Genomic DNA, 14906 nt, shown 5'->3' on the forward strand with positions numbered 1-14906 from the left:
ATATTTACTAACAAGCCATTTATAAGATACAATTTAAAAATTTTAAAAATCTTTCTCGTCTCTTCAAAACCACAATTTAAAAAAGTAACAAAATATTTGCTATTTCATTATGATATATGTTAAATAAAGATAAACAAATTCTAGCTCTTTTTAAAACTTTTTAGAAAATACATGTCCGATTGTTTTATTTAAAATGTTATCTACATAGAATTGTTAAACTAAAATAATAAATATTTTACCTCTTAACCTTCAATTAGAAAAATCAGAAGCTTAATTATAAGATGATTTAAAATTGTTATTAAACAGGAGTGATTAAAGATAATATTTGGGAAATCTCATTATTGTTTGAATTTACATTATTAAATTTTCATATAAAACATAAAAAATTTATTTCATTTTGAATGTTTTTCAGTAATTCTATTAATGTTATTTAGCTCGAATCTAATTATTAAAATTATATAAAATAATTATTTTATTTAATTAAACATTGTATTAATTACCTTGAAAAATAATAAGACTTTTAAATAATAATTGTTAGTAAATTACGAGAAAAAAAATGCTAGAAGTATACTTGTGTAAATATTAAATTTTATAATTTTAAACTAAGCAGCATTTTCTGATTTTTTTTACTAGAATTTTAAGAGTAAGAAAATATTTTTTCATTAGAATATTTTCACTTTTAATTCATTCGGGTTTTCTCAATAATAATTCGACGAGTAAAAACTCTAATGTATTGAATATAGATAGCGCTATTAGCACAACAAATCCATTAAAAGTAATACATCAACACATAGCTTGAGGACGCTGTGCTACAAAATTAATTTTAACAGAATTGTTAACGTAAATTAATAACTTAAAGTTTAAAAAAATATTGATCGATTAAATCGATTCTTCAACAGAAAAGCAACATTTTATTCAAAATAAAACAAATTTCATTAATTTTTATACTAAATAAACAAAATATAGGTAAAATTTTCTTTTTATTTATATATTATATTATTTAAGTTAAAAAATAGGGCCGGGACGTTTGGCAATCCATGATTGTATTTGAGGTATATTCAACACCGTTTGCTTGAGTTTACTTAAATTTGTACAACCATCAACCATATCAACATTTGTAACAACTTTTATGTGATCCAGAATAGATACGAAATATAAGTCAGCCCAGGAAAGCTGTAAAAATTAAAATAGCATGCATACATACATACAATCAATTTTTTTAATATTATTTTTTAAAATAATTTGAATAATATGATTTTACATTAATTGATTTAATTAATTACTTTTTACTTTATTTTTTTTAAATAAAAGAAAAATTTAGTTTAATATTATACCTTTCCGTTGACAAAATATCCACCATTTTCTGATACTATTTTTTCAAATCTTTCAATATAAAATGGAATAGTTTCTTTTACGAGAAGCTCTTTCTTTTTTATTTTAACTTCACCATCTGGTTCATGAAAATTTTTCATAATATCTATAAACATAAATTCAAAATTACATTAAATAAATTAAAATGAAGAAGCCAGTTAGTAATTAATAAATTTAAACCAATAAAATATAAAATTACTTAAAATATTTTTAAACAAATTATTAGAAGGTTAAAACCCTATATTCTCAATGAAAAATATCAAATTTTTTAATTTAGAAATTATTTTTTTTTTATATAGCTTTGACCATTGAAATAGCATTATAATTTATTATTACAATTTTATAATTTTTTCAATAAATAAACTAACTGTGACTCATTTAAAAAAATAATGACAGTTAAATTTATTTTTTTTTATAAAACAATTATTTTTATTATAAATATTTATAGTTTTCATTAAGACATGAGATTTATTTTGACACTTTCAAATATTAAATATTATACAATAATATATACATATTATATTATTTATAATATTCAAATATTACTAGAATTGAATACTACCTTGTCGAATTTCAAAAATGTTATCAACTGCTATATCTATTAACAATGATTCCCATTCGTCTTCACCAGCCAAACTGGCTTTTTTAGCTAAATAACGACAAATCGCTACAGATTGATTTAACAATTTACCGTCAACTTCCAATACTGGAACTTGTCCAAAGGGCATTGCTGTGAAAATTATTTCATATAATAAAAGAATGTACATATTTTTAAAGATTTTTTGATAGTTTTTAGCTAAAAAATAATTCTTACATGGTTTTATTGTGGGCCATTGTTCACGTTCAAATCTATTTTCCTCAAAATCTTCATTTAGATAAGACAATAAAAAACGGATAGGTTCTGCTCTAGCAGTAAAGTTGAAGTACGTTAACTTATATTTGGGCATTTTGAAAAAGTATTAATAATAATAATAAGTATTATCACGTTTAACGATTATTATGAAGACTTTAGGTTCATTGACTGAATAAATATTTTCTTGGCTTTACATGTAATGTTCAGCGCTCATATTTCCCCACTATACAGGTGGGTCACATATATATACACACAGTTGAGCCAATAAAACGTTTTTAAATATTTAATTGAACAACAAATATTTATTTATTTAACTTGATGTTATATAAAAAAAACATTAAAAAAATGTTCGTGTATTCTTAAGTTCTAAAATTCATTTTGCTTCTGTAAGCATGAATATCCTAGAAAATCAGTTACAATAACGTATAATTTCTCAAAAGAGGATATTTAAAGGCCCCTATTCGTTCGATTTAACGAATAGTGATTTTTTTTTTTTGGAGTATATTGACATTAAAGGTCCACAAGAAAACTCCGAGGACAGTGGACAATTTAAAATGAACATATACACAATAAACAATTCATCTGTGTATTTAGTTAATATAATAACATGTTCTGTATACTTGCTATGAACAGTGATGTTTAAAAGCACATACTAGGAAGGAAATAATCTAATCAATATGTATTAGATAATTGTACAATGAAAATCGATAATGTTTAAAAATAGATATTAGTTTTTATGTTACATAATCATAAATTCTTTTAAACTATGAAATAATGTACACCATTTATTTACACGTCGAATTTACTAGACTGCAAATAGTTAATATGAGCCATATATTAATAAAAAAAATTAGGCAATGGTAATAATTGTTTAGACTATGTCATATACTAATTAATTTTCATATTAAAACCGATAACAATTATAAAATAATTCAATTTAATAAGTTATTATTTTTGTGACAATACTTTATTAAATTTATGTATAACATTTATAATGGATAATCATTCTTCAGGCAACATACGTCAATACCAGAGACACAGGCGCAATCTGTATGTCTAGAGGGAGCTTAACCTCCCCTCATTCTATTGCAGCCCCCAAAAGAATTATGATAATTACATGTAAATTCATACATAAATATTTTTAAGGAGGAGAGAAATTAAATTAAATCCCGCAAATATTTTGTTCAAATTGCACTTATTATCACTAATTAGTGATAAAATAATGTATTTATAAAGTATTTATTTTTATTTTTTATATTCTGTAGTTGCTTAACTTAAATCGATATCAAATTGAATATTAACATAATATTAGTATAATTGAAATCTGGTTTAACTAAAAACTATACGATAGTTGGCATCACGAAGCACGAGTAGAATAGGCAAATTCAAAAATGTCTTACTTAATATAAAAATTATAATAACACTTTATGATTTTAAAGTAATAAAAAATCATAATAAAAATAATAACAATTAAACCAATTATTATTTAAACAACATAACCAAAATTCTTTACAAAAAAGTAATATTATAATATAGATTTAGATTTATGTAGATTAAATTATTTAAAATATTTAATAGAATCGAACGTTTTTTGGTCGTTTTTCTGTCCATAATTTAATTTGAGGTATGTTTAAGACTGTTTTTTGGAGCTTTGACAAATTTGGCCGACCTTCAACGATATCTATGTCTACTAGAGCTTTTGTATAGTCCCAAATAGCCGCAAAAAATATGTCTGCCCACGAAAGCTGAAATAATTATTAAAAAATGATAATTTTATTTAATTTCACAAATACAATAGATATTTCATCAATTTAATTAGAGTGTTCTTGTTTGATAAATTCAGGATATGTTTTTTTATTGATTTAACTCAATTTTCAAACCGAATACCTGGAATTCATTTTTATACGAAAATCGAACTGTTCGTAACATCAGCACATCACACTAATAGTATATCTTAATATCAGAGTCGGATTTTGGTAGTTTTGTGTAGGACATTAAATTTCGTAATTTTGTCCCGACCGATAAATTTACTGAAAAACTATTTTTATTTATTACATTTTTAACAAAAATGTATCACTACAAAATTTAAAGTTCCGGGCCTGAGTAATTTGTCACATATTAGTAAAACTAAAACAAAATAATTACCTTATCATTTACAAAGTAGCCGCCATTTTCTGAGACAATTTTTTCAAACTTATCCAAATAAAATGGGGTGGTTACTTCGAAGAGACGCTTACCTAATTCAGCTTTAGTGACTTCATTGGTGTTATAAAAATAGATAATAATCTCTAAAATAATGTATATTGTATTACTTACAAAAGCTATTCTGACTTGACTGCTATTAAACAACTTAATATAAGGCACAATTAGGTGGTTAGAGAGCATACCCCTTAAATTTTTATCTATTTGCACCTTATAAAATTTTATAATATACACCCAGAGAAAAACCTCGATCTATATAATAAATTCATTGTTCAATTTGATAAATATATCATTACTATTGAATCAATGATATATTTATCAATATGATATTTTTTTTTCTTGTCTTGAACAATAATTATTTATAAGAATAGTTATTTTGTTCGTATTAATAAAACATTATCATAAACCCTTGATAAAATTTCTCTTTCAATTTTGATTGAGGTTTTTCTTTGGGTGTACTATACATAATACTTAATGCAACTTACCTTGCCAAAAATCTAGAATATTGTCTACTGCTATGTCAATCAAAACTGATTCCCAATCGTTATCACCAGCTAACCCAGCTTTTTTTCCTAAATAACGACAAATAGCCAATGTTTGATGTAATACCTTTCCATCTACTTCAAGCATTGGTAATTTACCAAAAGGTGTGTCTAAATCAAATTACATCTCTTGACTAAGAGTAAACATTTGGTGATTTAAAAATGAGTATTAATAATTTGTAAGTATCAAAGTTACTTGGTTTTACAGAGGCCCATTGTTCTTTTTCGATACGGCAATCTTCAAAATTGATATTTAAGTAAGATAATAAAAAACGAATAGGCTCTGCACGGCCATGTATATTGAAGTACGTTAACTTGTAAGTTGACATTAAAATAAAATATTAATACGTTTTAAAAGAAATAATGCTACTTAAATTAATTAAAGTTATATTTTTGTAACGTTCACTGCAGCCTGAAAATAACTGAAGTACAAACGTTTATATCACAGCATATTTATAAAACTACTATAGGTAAAAACAAATAACTGTTATTAATACATCCGTTCAGAAGTCCTTGCTAGCCAATTGGTAGTTTAGTTGCGTAAATTTACTGACTAAATGACGTAATACACTTGAAAAATAATAACAAAAAAAAAATTGCCTAAGCCTCTCCCTTCTCAAAGAATAACTATATTCTCAATCATTTTAAGTGTTACATTAAAAAGATTAAGTTAGATTTCTTTTACTAGCTTCATTTGATACTCAACAAATATATTTTTGTATTATACTCATTAATACATTTACATAAAATTATATTTATATAATGAGTAATACAGTAAAACAATTTGATGAGCTATATTCAGGTGCAATGTAAAATGTTCAAAAATCTGATACCGTTTTTCAAAAATGCATATTTTTTCAACAATTTTATTTTTTAATTTAATATAAAAACTAACGTAACTCTTTAAGAACTTTTTGTATTGACGAATGAAACATATAAAATTTATTTGTTGATTAATGGTGTTTACTGATAGAAGATTTATTAATTCTGCCCTTTTTTAAATTGGAAAAATAGTCTTCCAAAAATCATTGACGAGATTCTCTAAGAATCATGTTTTGGAGTAGAAGATGAAAATCACATATATAGTTCTAGAAAGAACAGCTTAACGTTCGACCTAATTAATAAAATGTTTTGATTAAATCACTCTAATCTAATACTTTATGGAAACTTTAAATTTTACATTAATTAGGTAATAAAAAAACAACGATTAATGAAAAATCGATAAAGTTTATAATAACAAAATATTAAACATAGAAACATAAAAATTTATAACAAAATATAAATTATTATATTTTGATACCAAAAACATTGTTTTCATTGTTATATTTACATATAACAACAAAAATGATATACATAACAATGCCACTGAAAACAAATAAATAGAATAAACAAAATAAATAATAATTTTTAAAAAATGAAATTAGTTCTTAACGATCGCTTTTCGAATTGTCTGAGATAATACCAATAAAAAATAAGGCCTCTCGTTTTTCGCCAACGGTTTTTGGCAACAAGGTCCATCCGGGACGCGGAATACGAGTACTATCTTAAGTTCATCATCCGGACTATTGTTATCACAACAGCTGGAGATATCTTAACTGCATTGATAACTTCGGTGTTGTGCAAACATTGCTCATACGACATAATTTTGAAACTAAACGATCGTTGTCTTTGGCGAACTGAAATAGATTCTTTGTACCTATAAAAAATACTGAGTAGATACCCTTCAAATGTCTACGAAGACGAGTCAGCATCGTTTCATATAATCACCTTCGTGAAACGCGTGTCGTCTTCTGAACGAAGGCAGTGCGTTTTTTAGGTTTAGTGGACAACACGACGGACATGCTGACAAATATCTCTCGCTGGCAGTTCGAAACTTGTTCGTTCTGCATTTTCCACTTCGAAAAATTGGCGATCTTTTGACACGAATATGATAGTGATTTTAATTACTGTCAGATATCATCTATACTTGTACCAACTATGCCATGTCCATACTGTGCCGCAACGCAACTGTGCTATCGTTTTTTTTTAACTTTATATATTTTTATAAATTATAGATCCCTTGAAATTTAGAAAATTATATCATATCTATATAGTTAATTTAATATCGATAAGAAATGCATAATTACTTACTTTTTATTCTTCTTAAATTATTAGTGCAGCCATTTAAAGCTAATAATGTTAAGCATAATTTTTAAAAATATATCATTTATTTGATATTATATAATCTGTAGAGTAGTACTAAATTAATTTATTTTCTTAAATGAGCAATATAAGTTGAAATTATAATGAACTGTAGTATGTAGTAATGAAAATATTTAAGACACTTCTTTAATTAATCGCTCTTGTGGTGTTTGGCGACCGCTGTAAAATTAACTTGACAAAATTTTATTTTATTTCACTTAATTAAATAATAAAATGCATTAATTTGTGTACCTAATTTAATTTATTTTTGATACAATATATAATTAATAGTGGAGCGTCTTCGCTAATTAATAAACATATAAATCAATTATGTTAAATGAATAACAATAGATTAGACGATACTTATTGACTCCTCTTGTAGATGATTGCCCTTTCGCTAACGTTCGTTCCACTTAATATTGATCCTCTTAATATTTTCGTGGTTATTAATTAACATTACCAACTTATCTACCTAATTGGTTGATACAGACCAGATAAACGCACAATTGCATTCTATTACAACACACTGAAAAGTATATTTTATATACCATTTCTTTTGCTTAGAATTAAGTTCCCGCGCCATTCAATACAAAAAACCTTATATTTCGAACTATACTGTCCACTCACTAAATCGTAGACACATTCGTTAGAAACTGAACGGTTATTGGACATCTGTCTGCTGATAAGCAAAGACGCGAACACACTCAACAAAAAAATACTAAAAGACCCCAGTATAGTTAGGACAAGTATAGATTGATATCTGACAATAATTAGAATAACTATCACAAAAACCCTTTGACGTGAAAACGTTCGCCTTAAAATGTCTCTACATTTAAAAAAAACGGGTTTTTAAAACATTTTTAGAAACTGAAGAAACATTAATACAATATTGGTTACAAAGCTGCAGAATTGAAATCCGAGTTTTTAATTCGGAAAAAAAAAATAATGTTGACACAATTTTTTACTTTTATCTACTATAATCGTAATTGGGATTTCAATAAAAAAATCTATAAAAATGTAATTTTGATTACAATATGTTTATCAATATGTCAATATGATACAGCTTTTCTGTACATTTTTAATAGTTTTAAATAAATAAATAGAAATCAGTCGTTTTCATAATTCCTTATTATTTAAAATATTTCCGCTAAAAAATTCAAAATCTCCATAAAATACTGTTTAAATAAAATTTCTAATATTAAATAAATTTAATCGATTTGGCATTCATCATATATGCTTTGATAAACATATTTTCACATATATGTATTGGAAGTTTTTAATGCGTACAATGTAAAGGGAAGTTTGGATAAGTAGCAATAAAATTTGTGCACGAACTTTTGATATTTTATGTCAAAATAACACTACTTTTGCGTAAAATAACATGTGAATTAAAAATATCATATTGACGCATAGAAATTTTTGATATATTTCTTTAAGTGTAGACAAGCATAAAAAATGAAAGAAAAAGATTGTACGCTGAATATTGATTTAGCATCACAAAAAACATAATTCTGATAGTTCAATGATCAATAATTTATATAGACTTTCTTAGAAAGATCAATTATTTGAATTCATATGACACATCATACTTAATCTTCATTATTTTATTTTAAATATTTCTGACTATTTTAAGAAGAATACATTACAGCTATGATTGCTTCAATCAATTTGATTGTTTATTAATTAAAAAATTTGTAAACTTAATCACGATGTGATAATTCAGTCTACACAATACATTAAATAAAAGCTTTTTATAGAACCATTAAAAAAAAATGTAATCTTTTATTTTTTAAGAAACTAATAAAAATATCATAAATTCCTTGATTCGATTTTTTCTCAAGGTCATATTAAAAAAAAACGTTTTTCCTAATATCATTTAGGTATAAATATTTATTTAAATATTATCAGGAGCTACGAAATGAAAAAACAGACCAGTAATAGTGTAATTATTACCATGTAATAGTTATTTTTAAATATATGTGTCCTTAACTTTCAGTGACTTAAATGATATCATTGAGCCAACTTTAAGGTCAATACTCATGTAGTCGCTTACAATTTAACAAGGTCTCTTTTCATTATTTTTATTGTTGGTTATAGTGTTTAATACCTTGAAATCTTTTCATCGAATTTTAATTCTTTTAAATTTTATAGTTACTTTGGTAGTATGGTCAAATAATAGTATTTCATTTATTGTTTAATATTATGTATGTTAATATTTTTATGTAAGTATTAATACCCATAAATTACAAATGTTATTTGAGAGTAATGAGAAAGCCATTCAAGCCTTTTTTCAATTGAATTAAACAAATAATGATAAACTGTAAATATTAAGGAGCATTGTTCCTGTGCATACCTTGTATAGGTTAAATGTCATAATAGACAATGTTAACGTACTAAAAATATGGTCAAATAATTTGGTTATATTATACTCGAATGCTTAAATATATAATATAAAAGTCAAAATATATATTTTATATAACCATTTTAGAGTAGACTAGTTGTAGGCAATTCATAAATTTTTATTTTACAGTTTATTTTTATAAAGTATGTTTTTAACAATATATAATTTTAAAATATATTAATCGAAAGTTATAAGTAGCTAAAAAAAGCTTTATATTAAATCTTAACTTTGACACTAAAATGTAAACAATTAATTTATATGATAAAAGTACTTTATATTATAATTTATACTTATAACTAAATATTCATAACAAATTTTCTTGACAGTAAAATGAAATTTAATTTTTGGTAATTAGTCCTAAATTTTTGAGTCGCATAAAACAAAATGGTAATTAGATTATGCAAAACATTAAACAATCTCAATAGATAAAATAAGAATATTTGATCATTTTATTTTAGTCTTAAATTTGATCAAATTAGTAACTATCAAACCTCATAATTCCATAATTTGAAGGTAACTAAGATGATTTAAATACAAGAACTTACACATTAACCAATCGTTTTGCATAGATTATTTATGTACATTGTTTTAAATCAACATAAGTTACTTAACTGTTACAATTATACTTAAATAGGAATAAAATCAGCCATGGATATTGTTATTAGCTTCTTTATGGTGAATAAGGAGGTGGTATGTTGTATTCCACAAGTGGTGCATTAGGTGCAGGTAAATTGGATTGTGTTCTATTATACAGTTGATGAGACAATAATGAAACACCGCCAATTTGAGAAATGTGTGGCTGTAGATTGTCGGATTGCTGAAAGTACCTAGGAGGTCGAGAACATTGCGTTTGCTGATTTTGTTGTAAAGAACGTTGAATACAACATGACTGTTCGACAGTACAATTCATTGTCGATACTATCGGTTGGTTATTGTATGGATGAATTGTACTTATATTTCTGTTATGCATAGTCGCCAAAAGTTCTAATTCATCGTCATAGAAACACACCACAATATAAATTTCTAATGAAAAGATCACTATAAAAACATAAACAAAACATCAGTTAAACAAATTTTTATTTATGTTTTATTAAAATTATAAAAATACATTAAATTAAATTGAAACAATGAGAAATCAATTTCAGCCACCTCTATTAAAAGCATATGATTTAGATACAAAATTTTATACAACACAAAATTAATAATCAGATGGCATTGAATAAAAATTAACATTAAGTGTCTTCGAAAAAACAATTATAAGAAGTAGACGGTTTTTATAAATAATTAGATAATATTCTAACAATTAAGCACCCATGATTGAGAATATATCAATGTACTCTTAATTATATGAATCAATAAAGTTAATTTATCTCTACATCAAATTATAAATAACACTTAGTTTGGTTTACTTGAATATTTTAGCAATATTATATTCTTAGAAAAAAATGATTTTTAAAGTAGAAACGTATATATAAATTTGTAAGTACAAGGTGATTCATAAATTATAAACCAGTCTACTACTCGTAAAATAATAATATTTAAAAAAAAAAATTTGTATTTTTTAGTTACATATAATTTTTAATTTATTTACAATTAAATATTTTTGTGCATCCCTTATGCGTATAGGGTCAATCTTTTTTTTAACGCAAACATACAAATTTAACTAGCTTTCAAAATATAAAATAATTTAACTAAAAAAATGATTGGTAAATAACAACTTTTTGACTAGTAATTCTGAAGTTATTATCAATTTAAAGTATTGACTAGAGGTGAGGAGTGGTGCTGCTATTTTTTTTATCACAAAACATTTCTCGACCTCAATCCTTCTCCTGTCAGAATATAAAAACGTTATTATTTTGCGAGTAATCGTCGAGTGGTTCATTATTCGCATAACATTCTGTATATGAATATCGTTTTATAGTATATAAACACTTATATGAGATAAACAACGAATAAATAAAACATATGAATCATAACACTTTTTTACTTAAATCAAAAATTTCAAAAATTATGTTTATTATTTGCAAATTATGTAGCTAATAGTTATCGACGATTAAATAATACATTTCTAACTCAATAAATAATTGATTTTTACGTACAGCTCACTATTGTTGCCACTATAAAAACGATTGGATTTGGTATGACAAATGTCGGCACAAGTAAAAATATTACGAAAAATACTAAAGTAATGGAATGAATCATCAACCATTGATGAACTTTACAAACTTCATGCTAAAAATAAAGACAAATATTACTTAGAAATTCCTTTTTTTATAATTATTTGTCAAAATTTTATTTAAAAAGAATCAATTAATATTCTTAAACTATCACTAACTTACATTTTAATATGGATACGAATCAAAAATATATTCATACAATATATTTTTATATTTTATATTTATTTTCTAATAAAAATTTTATTTTACCTAATAATGTACTGGTAAGAAAAGACAATACATTTTGTATGTAACTCTTTTGTGGTCATATAGCTCGAGGTTTAATTCTACTTAAGCACTCTTAAACAATTGGTTAAACCCCGTCAAACCAAAAAATTAGTTATCTCAACTGAAAATTATTGTTAATATATCAACAAGTCAGTTACAAAGTTGGAGAACTATTCATACAATTGGTTCAACTATAAAAAAATAGGGAACTAAACTTATTTAATAATTTTGATTAGTTATTATCGATTAATGGTTAATCGCTATATTAACCACAGCAAAAAAAAAATTTTGGTTAGTAACTGTACTGTGATGCTATTTTATAAACTCAGCTACGTCGTACCTTCAAAAATAAACTATTTAAGGATCTTAAACTATTGACATAAATTTATTGGTTCCATACGCTAAAACTTCTTAATCATTAAGAATATAAATTTGAATGATATATTACGTTGTCAAATAAATTCTCACCTTAATAGTTGCCGAACTTAGATGATAATTTACATAAAGCATAAGAGTGATGATAAACAATATTGCTAAGGCAGTTATTATTTTTTCGTATTGCAATTTATCGCTAGCAATGTAATAGTCTACACGAGTATCACCTAAAAAATAAATATATGTTTCAATTTGTTTACTGATTTTAGTTCATATAATAAAAAAATTACTATTATAAATTTTCTTTTTCGAGATTTGTCGTAGTTAAATCCCAAAAGAACAATAAGTTTACGTTTAGGTATTAATGAAATATGTAAATTAACATACACGAGTCATTAGTGCAGGCCTGCAACCTTAGGTGTCCTAGAGGCAATTTTCCTTAAGGACACAAAAAAATACTTTTTAGGGGTATCGTAAGTAGATAATAAAAGGTCCCCCCCAATTTGATGCGACCGTGTCTTAGCTTTTTACCCAACACTGAAAGTTGTCTATTTGCTAACCACACTAAATGTATTTTTATACACTTATAAATCCTTCAATATATATTTGTATCATAAACTCTATCCATTTTTGCTAAAGACAAACTTATTAACTTACTATTTAATAAGCAAATTTGCAAGTAAAGAACTCAAATAATTGTTTAAACATAGATTCAAAACTTGATTAATATAGATATACAATTGCCTAAAGTTCCCATATTTGGAAAAAGTTCATATAAAAATAGATAAAAAAACAATTTCAATTTAAAAATAAAAAAATGAATAAAATAATTTTGAACAATGATCAAGTCAACTTTTTGAAAGGCAAAAGTAAACTTTTCTCACAGAAAAACTTATTTAGATACTTATGATTTTTGGTCTTTGGCGTAATTAAAATATTATTTTTGGGGGACTAAATATAAATATCTTTAACATAAAATATGATTTTAAATAATACTTAATTTTCTTAGTATTTTAAGGATCTAAGCCTCCTTTAGCCCCTGGCTAATTATGCTCATATCTACGATTTATAAAAATCCCCTCGAGGACGAATTCATGATATCTAATGGGTAATTTCTTTTTATTACCCTTTTCAAAAAAGAAAATATGTATTTTCACCATATAGTTATGGAAATAGTTATGGGTACGGTAATATTTTAGTATTAAATGATTATTAAATAAAAATAAAAATAACGTTACCAAAAGTTGTGTTACTTTGAAAGCTGCACTCAAGATCCGTTTTGGTTATATGTATTGTTCTAATGATATTAATAATTAATAATAAATTTATCCACTGAAAAAAAGAAACACACAGATATTTTGAAATTTAGAAAAAAATCTAACAATTTTTAACTAGTTGTCGTAATTTTATGATTCAATTAAATATAATAATACAATAATTATTACAATTGTAGCAACTCTTTTTGTTCACTTTTGTGGATGCTTATTCATTTATGTTTTTATCACATTATAAATCATAGCATTAACTTGATGATATTCAAAATTAATTGTTTATCATTAAACATTTAAAAATCAAAAAATATTGAGAATTTTTTGGGGGCATTTTTTTAGTTATATATTTTTCTAAAATTATCAATAATAATTAACAAATACTTCATTTTAGTAAAGTATTTTTCATGCCCATCCCATATATATTATAAGGGTGTTGACTTTATATTTTCATTATACATTTATAGTTAACTAGCTTATAAAAAAAGAGTAGTGTAATTATGTAAATAACTGGTCAATAACAACTTTTGGGTCAATATTTCGAAAGTTATTTCTAGTGAAAAAAATAACAACACCTGCATCTTACCATTATTATAAACTATAAAAAGTTGTACCCTAATTAAATAAGAAAATTTATTTCTTTATAAGATCGAATTTTACAAGATAATTTTAAAATGATATAGTTCACACATGATAAGTATTAAAAATAATTTATAAAAATTAATTTATTAATTTTCAATGCATAATTTATACCTTGATGAGATTGAAAATGATCTAGTGTAGTAACTTACAAAATTCAATTTGCCGATAACATTAGTAGTGTTTCGCACTGTGGAAATGCTCAGGAAACGCCTGGAATTTATCATGTTTGAACATGTATCAAGTTATATTAAAAATATTATTACAAATGTTTTGCATATGTAGAGTATGTATTTAAGTAAAATGACTATAGAAAGTAGGATTAGTTTATGGACAGTTTGTCACTCACAATATAAAGATAACAGACTGCGAAAACAAGTTAAACGGCAGTAGGTATAGTACAGTTCGATGTATACTTAATCATAGGTTTTAATAGTAACACAATAAGACATAATAACTTTGGTGGGGAAAGATAAATTTAAGTGTTTTAGAATCGTAACCATAGATGCATTAATGTTCAAGATATCATTTTGTTATGAAAAATAGCAACTTTTATTTTATATAATTGTGTTTCATTGATTAAAACGCAGTTAAATACAAGACTTTTTATGCACCGTAATATTTTTTTTT

The 14906-nt window shown here is 24.6% G+C and overlaps 3 protein-coding genes and 1 long non-coding RNA gene across 4 annotated transcripts; all 4 read right to left on the reverse strand.

The window, feature by feature from the left end:
- Positions 1–879: 879 nt before the first annotated feature.
- LOC126905221 (glutathione S-transferase-like) lies at positions 880–3542 on the reverse strand. Its single transcript, XM_050684742.1, has 4 exons — positions 2186–3542; positions 1934–2101; positions 1335–1477; positions 880–1173 (listed from the first exon to the last, which is right to left on the reverse strand). The coding sequence occupies exons 1-4, from the start codon at positions 2316–2318 to the stop codon at positions 1006–1008; spliced, it is 612 nt and encodes a 203-aa protein (XP_050540699.1). The 5' UTR covers positions 2319–3542; the 3' UTR covers positions 880–1005.
- Positions 3543–3688: 146 nt separating this feature from the next.
- LOC126905220 (glutathione S-transferase-like) lies at positions 3689–5452 on the reverse strand. The gene is made up of 4 exons (XM_050684741.1): positions 5165–5452; positions 4912–5079; positions 4370–4512; positions 3689–3969 (listed from the first exon to the last, which is right to left on the reverse strand). Exons 1-4 carry the CDS (start codon positions 5295–5297, stop codon positions 3796–3798), a joined length of 618 nt encoding a protein of 205 aa, XP_050540698.1. The 5' UTR covers positions 5298–5452; the 3' UTR covers positions 3689–3795.
- Positions 5453–6274: 822 nt separating this feature from the next.
- LOC126905224 (uncharacterized) lies at positions 6275–7779 on the reverse strand. Its single transcript, XR_007703898.1, has 3 exons — positions 7099–7779; positions 6736–7026; positions 6275–6664 (listed from the first exon to the last, which is right to left on the reverse strand). It is a non-coding gene; the product is annotated as an uncharacterized LOC126905224 (long non-coding RNA).
- A 2066-nt stretch (positions 7780–9845) lies between these two features.
- Positions 9846–14686, reverse strand: LOC126905219 (uncharacterized). Its single transcript, XM_050684739.1, has 5 exons — positions 14429–14686; positions 13608–13701; positions 12463–12596; positions 11650–11782; positions 9846–10588 (listed from the first exon to the last, which is right to left on the reverse strand). The coding sequence occupies exons 1-5, from the start codon at positions 14501–14503 to the stop codon at positions 10221–10223; spliced, it is 804 nt and encodes a 267-aa protein (XP_050540696.1). The 5' UTR covers positions 14504–14686; the 3' UTR covers positions 9846–10220.
- Between the last annotated feature and the right edge of the window lie 220 nt (positions 14687–14906).

Source organism: Daktulosphaira vitifoliae, unplaced genomic scaffold, assembly GCF_025091365.1.
Source record: "Daktulosphaira vitifoliae isolate Bord-2020 unplaced genomic scaffold, ASM2509136v1 Scaffold_4, whole genome shotgun sequence".
In the NCBI taxonomy this organism is placed as follows: Eukaryota; Metazoa; Arthropoda; class Insecta; order Hemiptera; family Phylloxeridae; genus Daktulosphaira; species Daktulosphaira vitifoliae.

Excerpts from the sequence above, each read along its gene's own strand:
- LOC126905220 (XM_050684741.1), bottom strand. The coding sequence starts at position 5,297 with ATGTCAACTTACAAGTTAACGTACTTCAATATACATGGCCGTGCAGAG. Across the intron at positions 5,080-5,164 it reads ATGGGCCTCTGTAAAACCAA|ACACACCTTTTGGTAAATTA; the intron begins GTAACTTTGATA and ends AATTTGATTTAG. Across the intron at positions 4,513-4,911 it reads TATTCTAGATTTTTGGCAAG|AGATTATTATCTATTTTTAT; the intron begins GTAAGTTGCATT and ends ACATTATTTTAG.
- LOC126905221 (XM_050684742.1), bottom strand. The coding sequence starts at position 2,318 with ATGCCCAAATATAAGTTAACGTACTTCAACTTTACTGCTAGAGCAGAA. Across the intron at positions 1,478-1,933 it reads CATTTTTGAAATTCGACAAG|ATATTATGAAAAATTTTCAT; the intron begins GTAGTATTCAAT and ends TTATGTTTATAG. Across the intron at positions 1,174-1,334 it reads GATATTTTGTCAACGGAAAG|CTTTCCTGGGCTGACTTATA; the intron begins GTATAATATTAA and ends TAATTTTTACAG.
- LOC126905219 (XM_050684739.1), bottom strand. The coding sequence starts at position 14,503 with ATGATAAATTCCAGGCGTTTCCTGAGCATTTCCACAGTGCGAAACACT. Across the intron at positions 12,597-13,607 it reads TCAAAGTAACACAACTTTTG|GTGATACTCGTGTAGACTAT; the intron begins GTAACGTTATTT and ends TTTATTTTTTAG. Across the intron at positions 11,783-12,462 it reads TAAGTTCGGCAACTATTAAG|CATGAAGTTTGTAAAGTTCA; the intron begins GTGAGAATTTAT and ends CTTTATTTTTAG.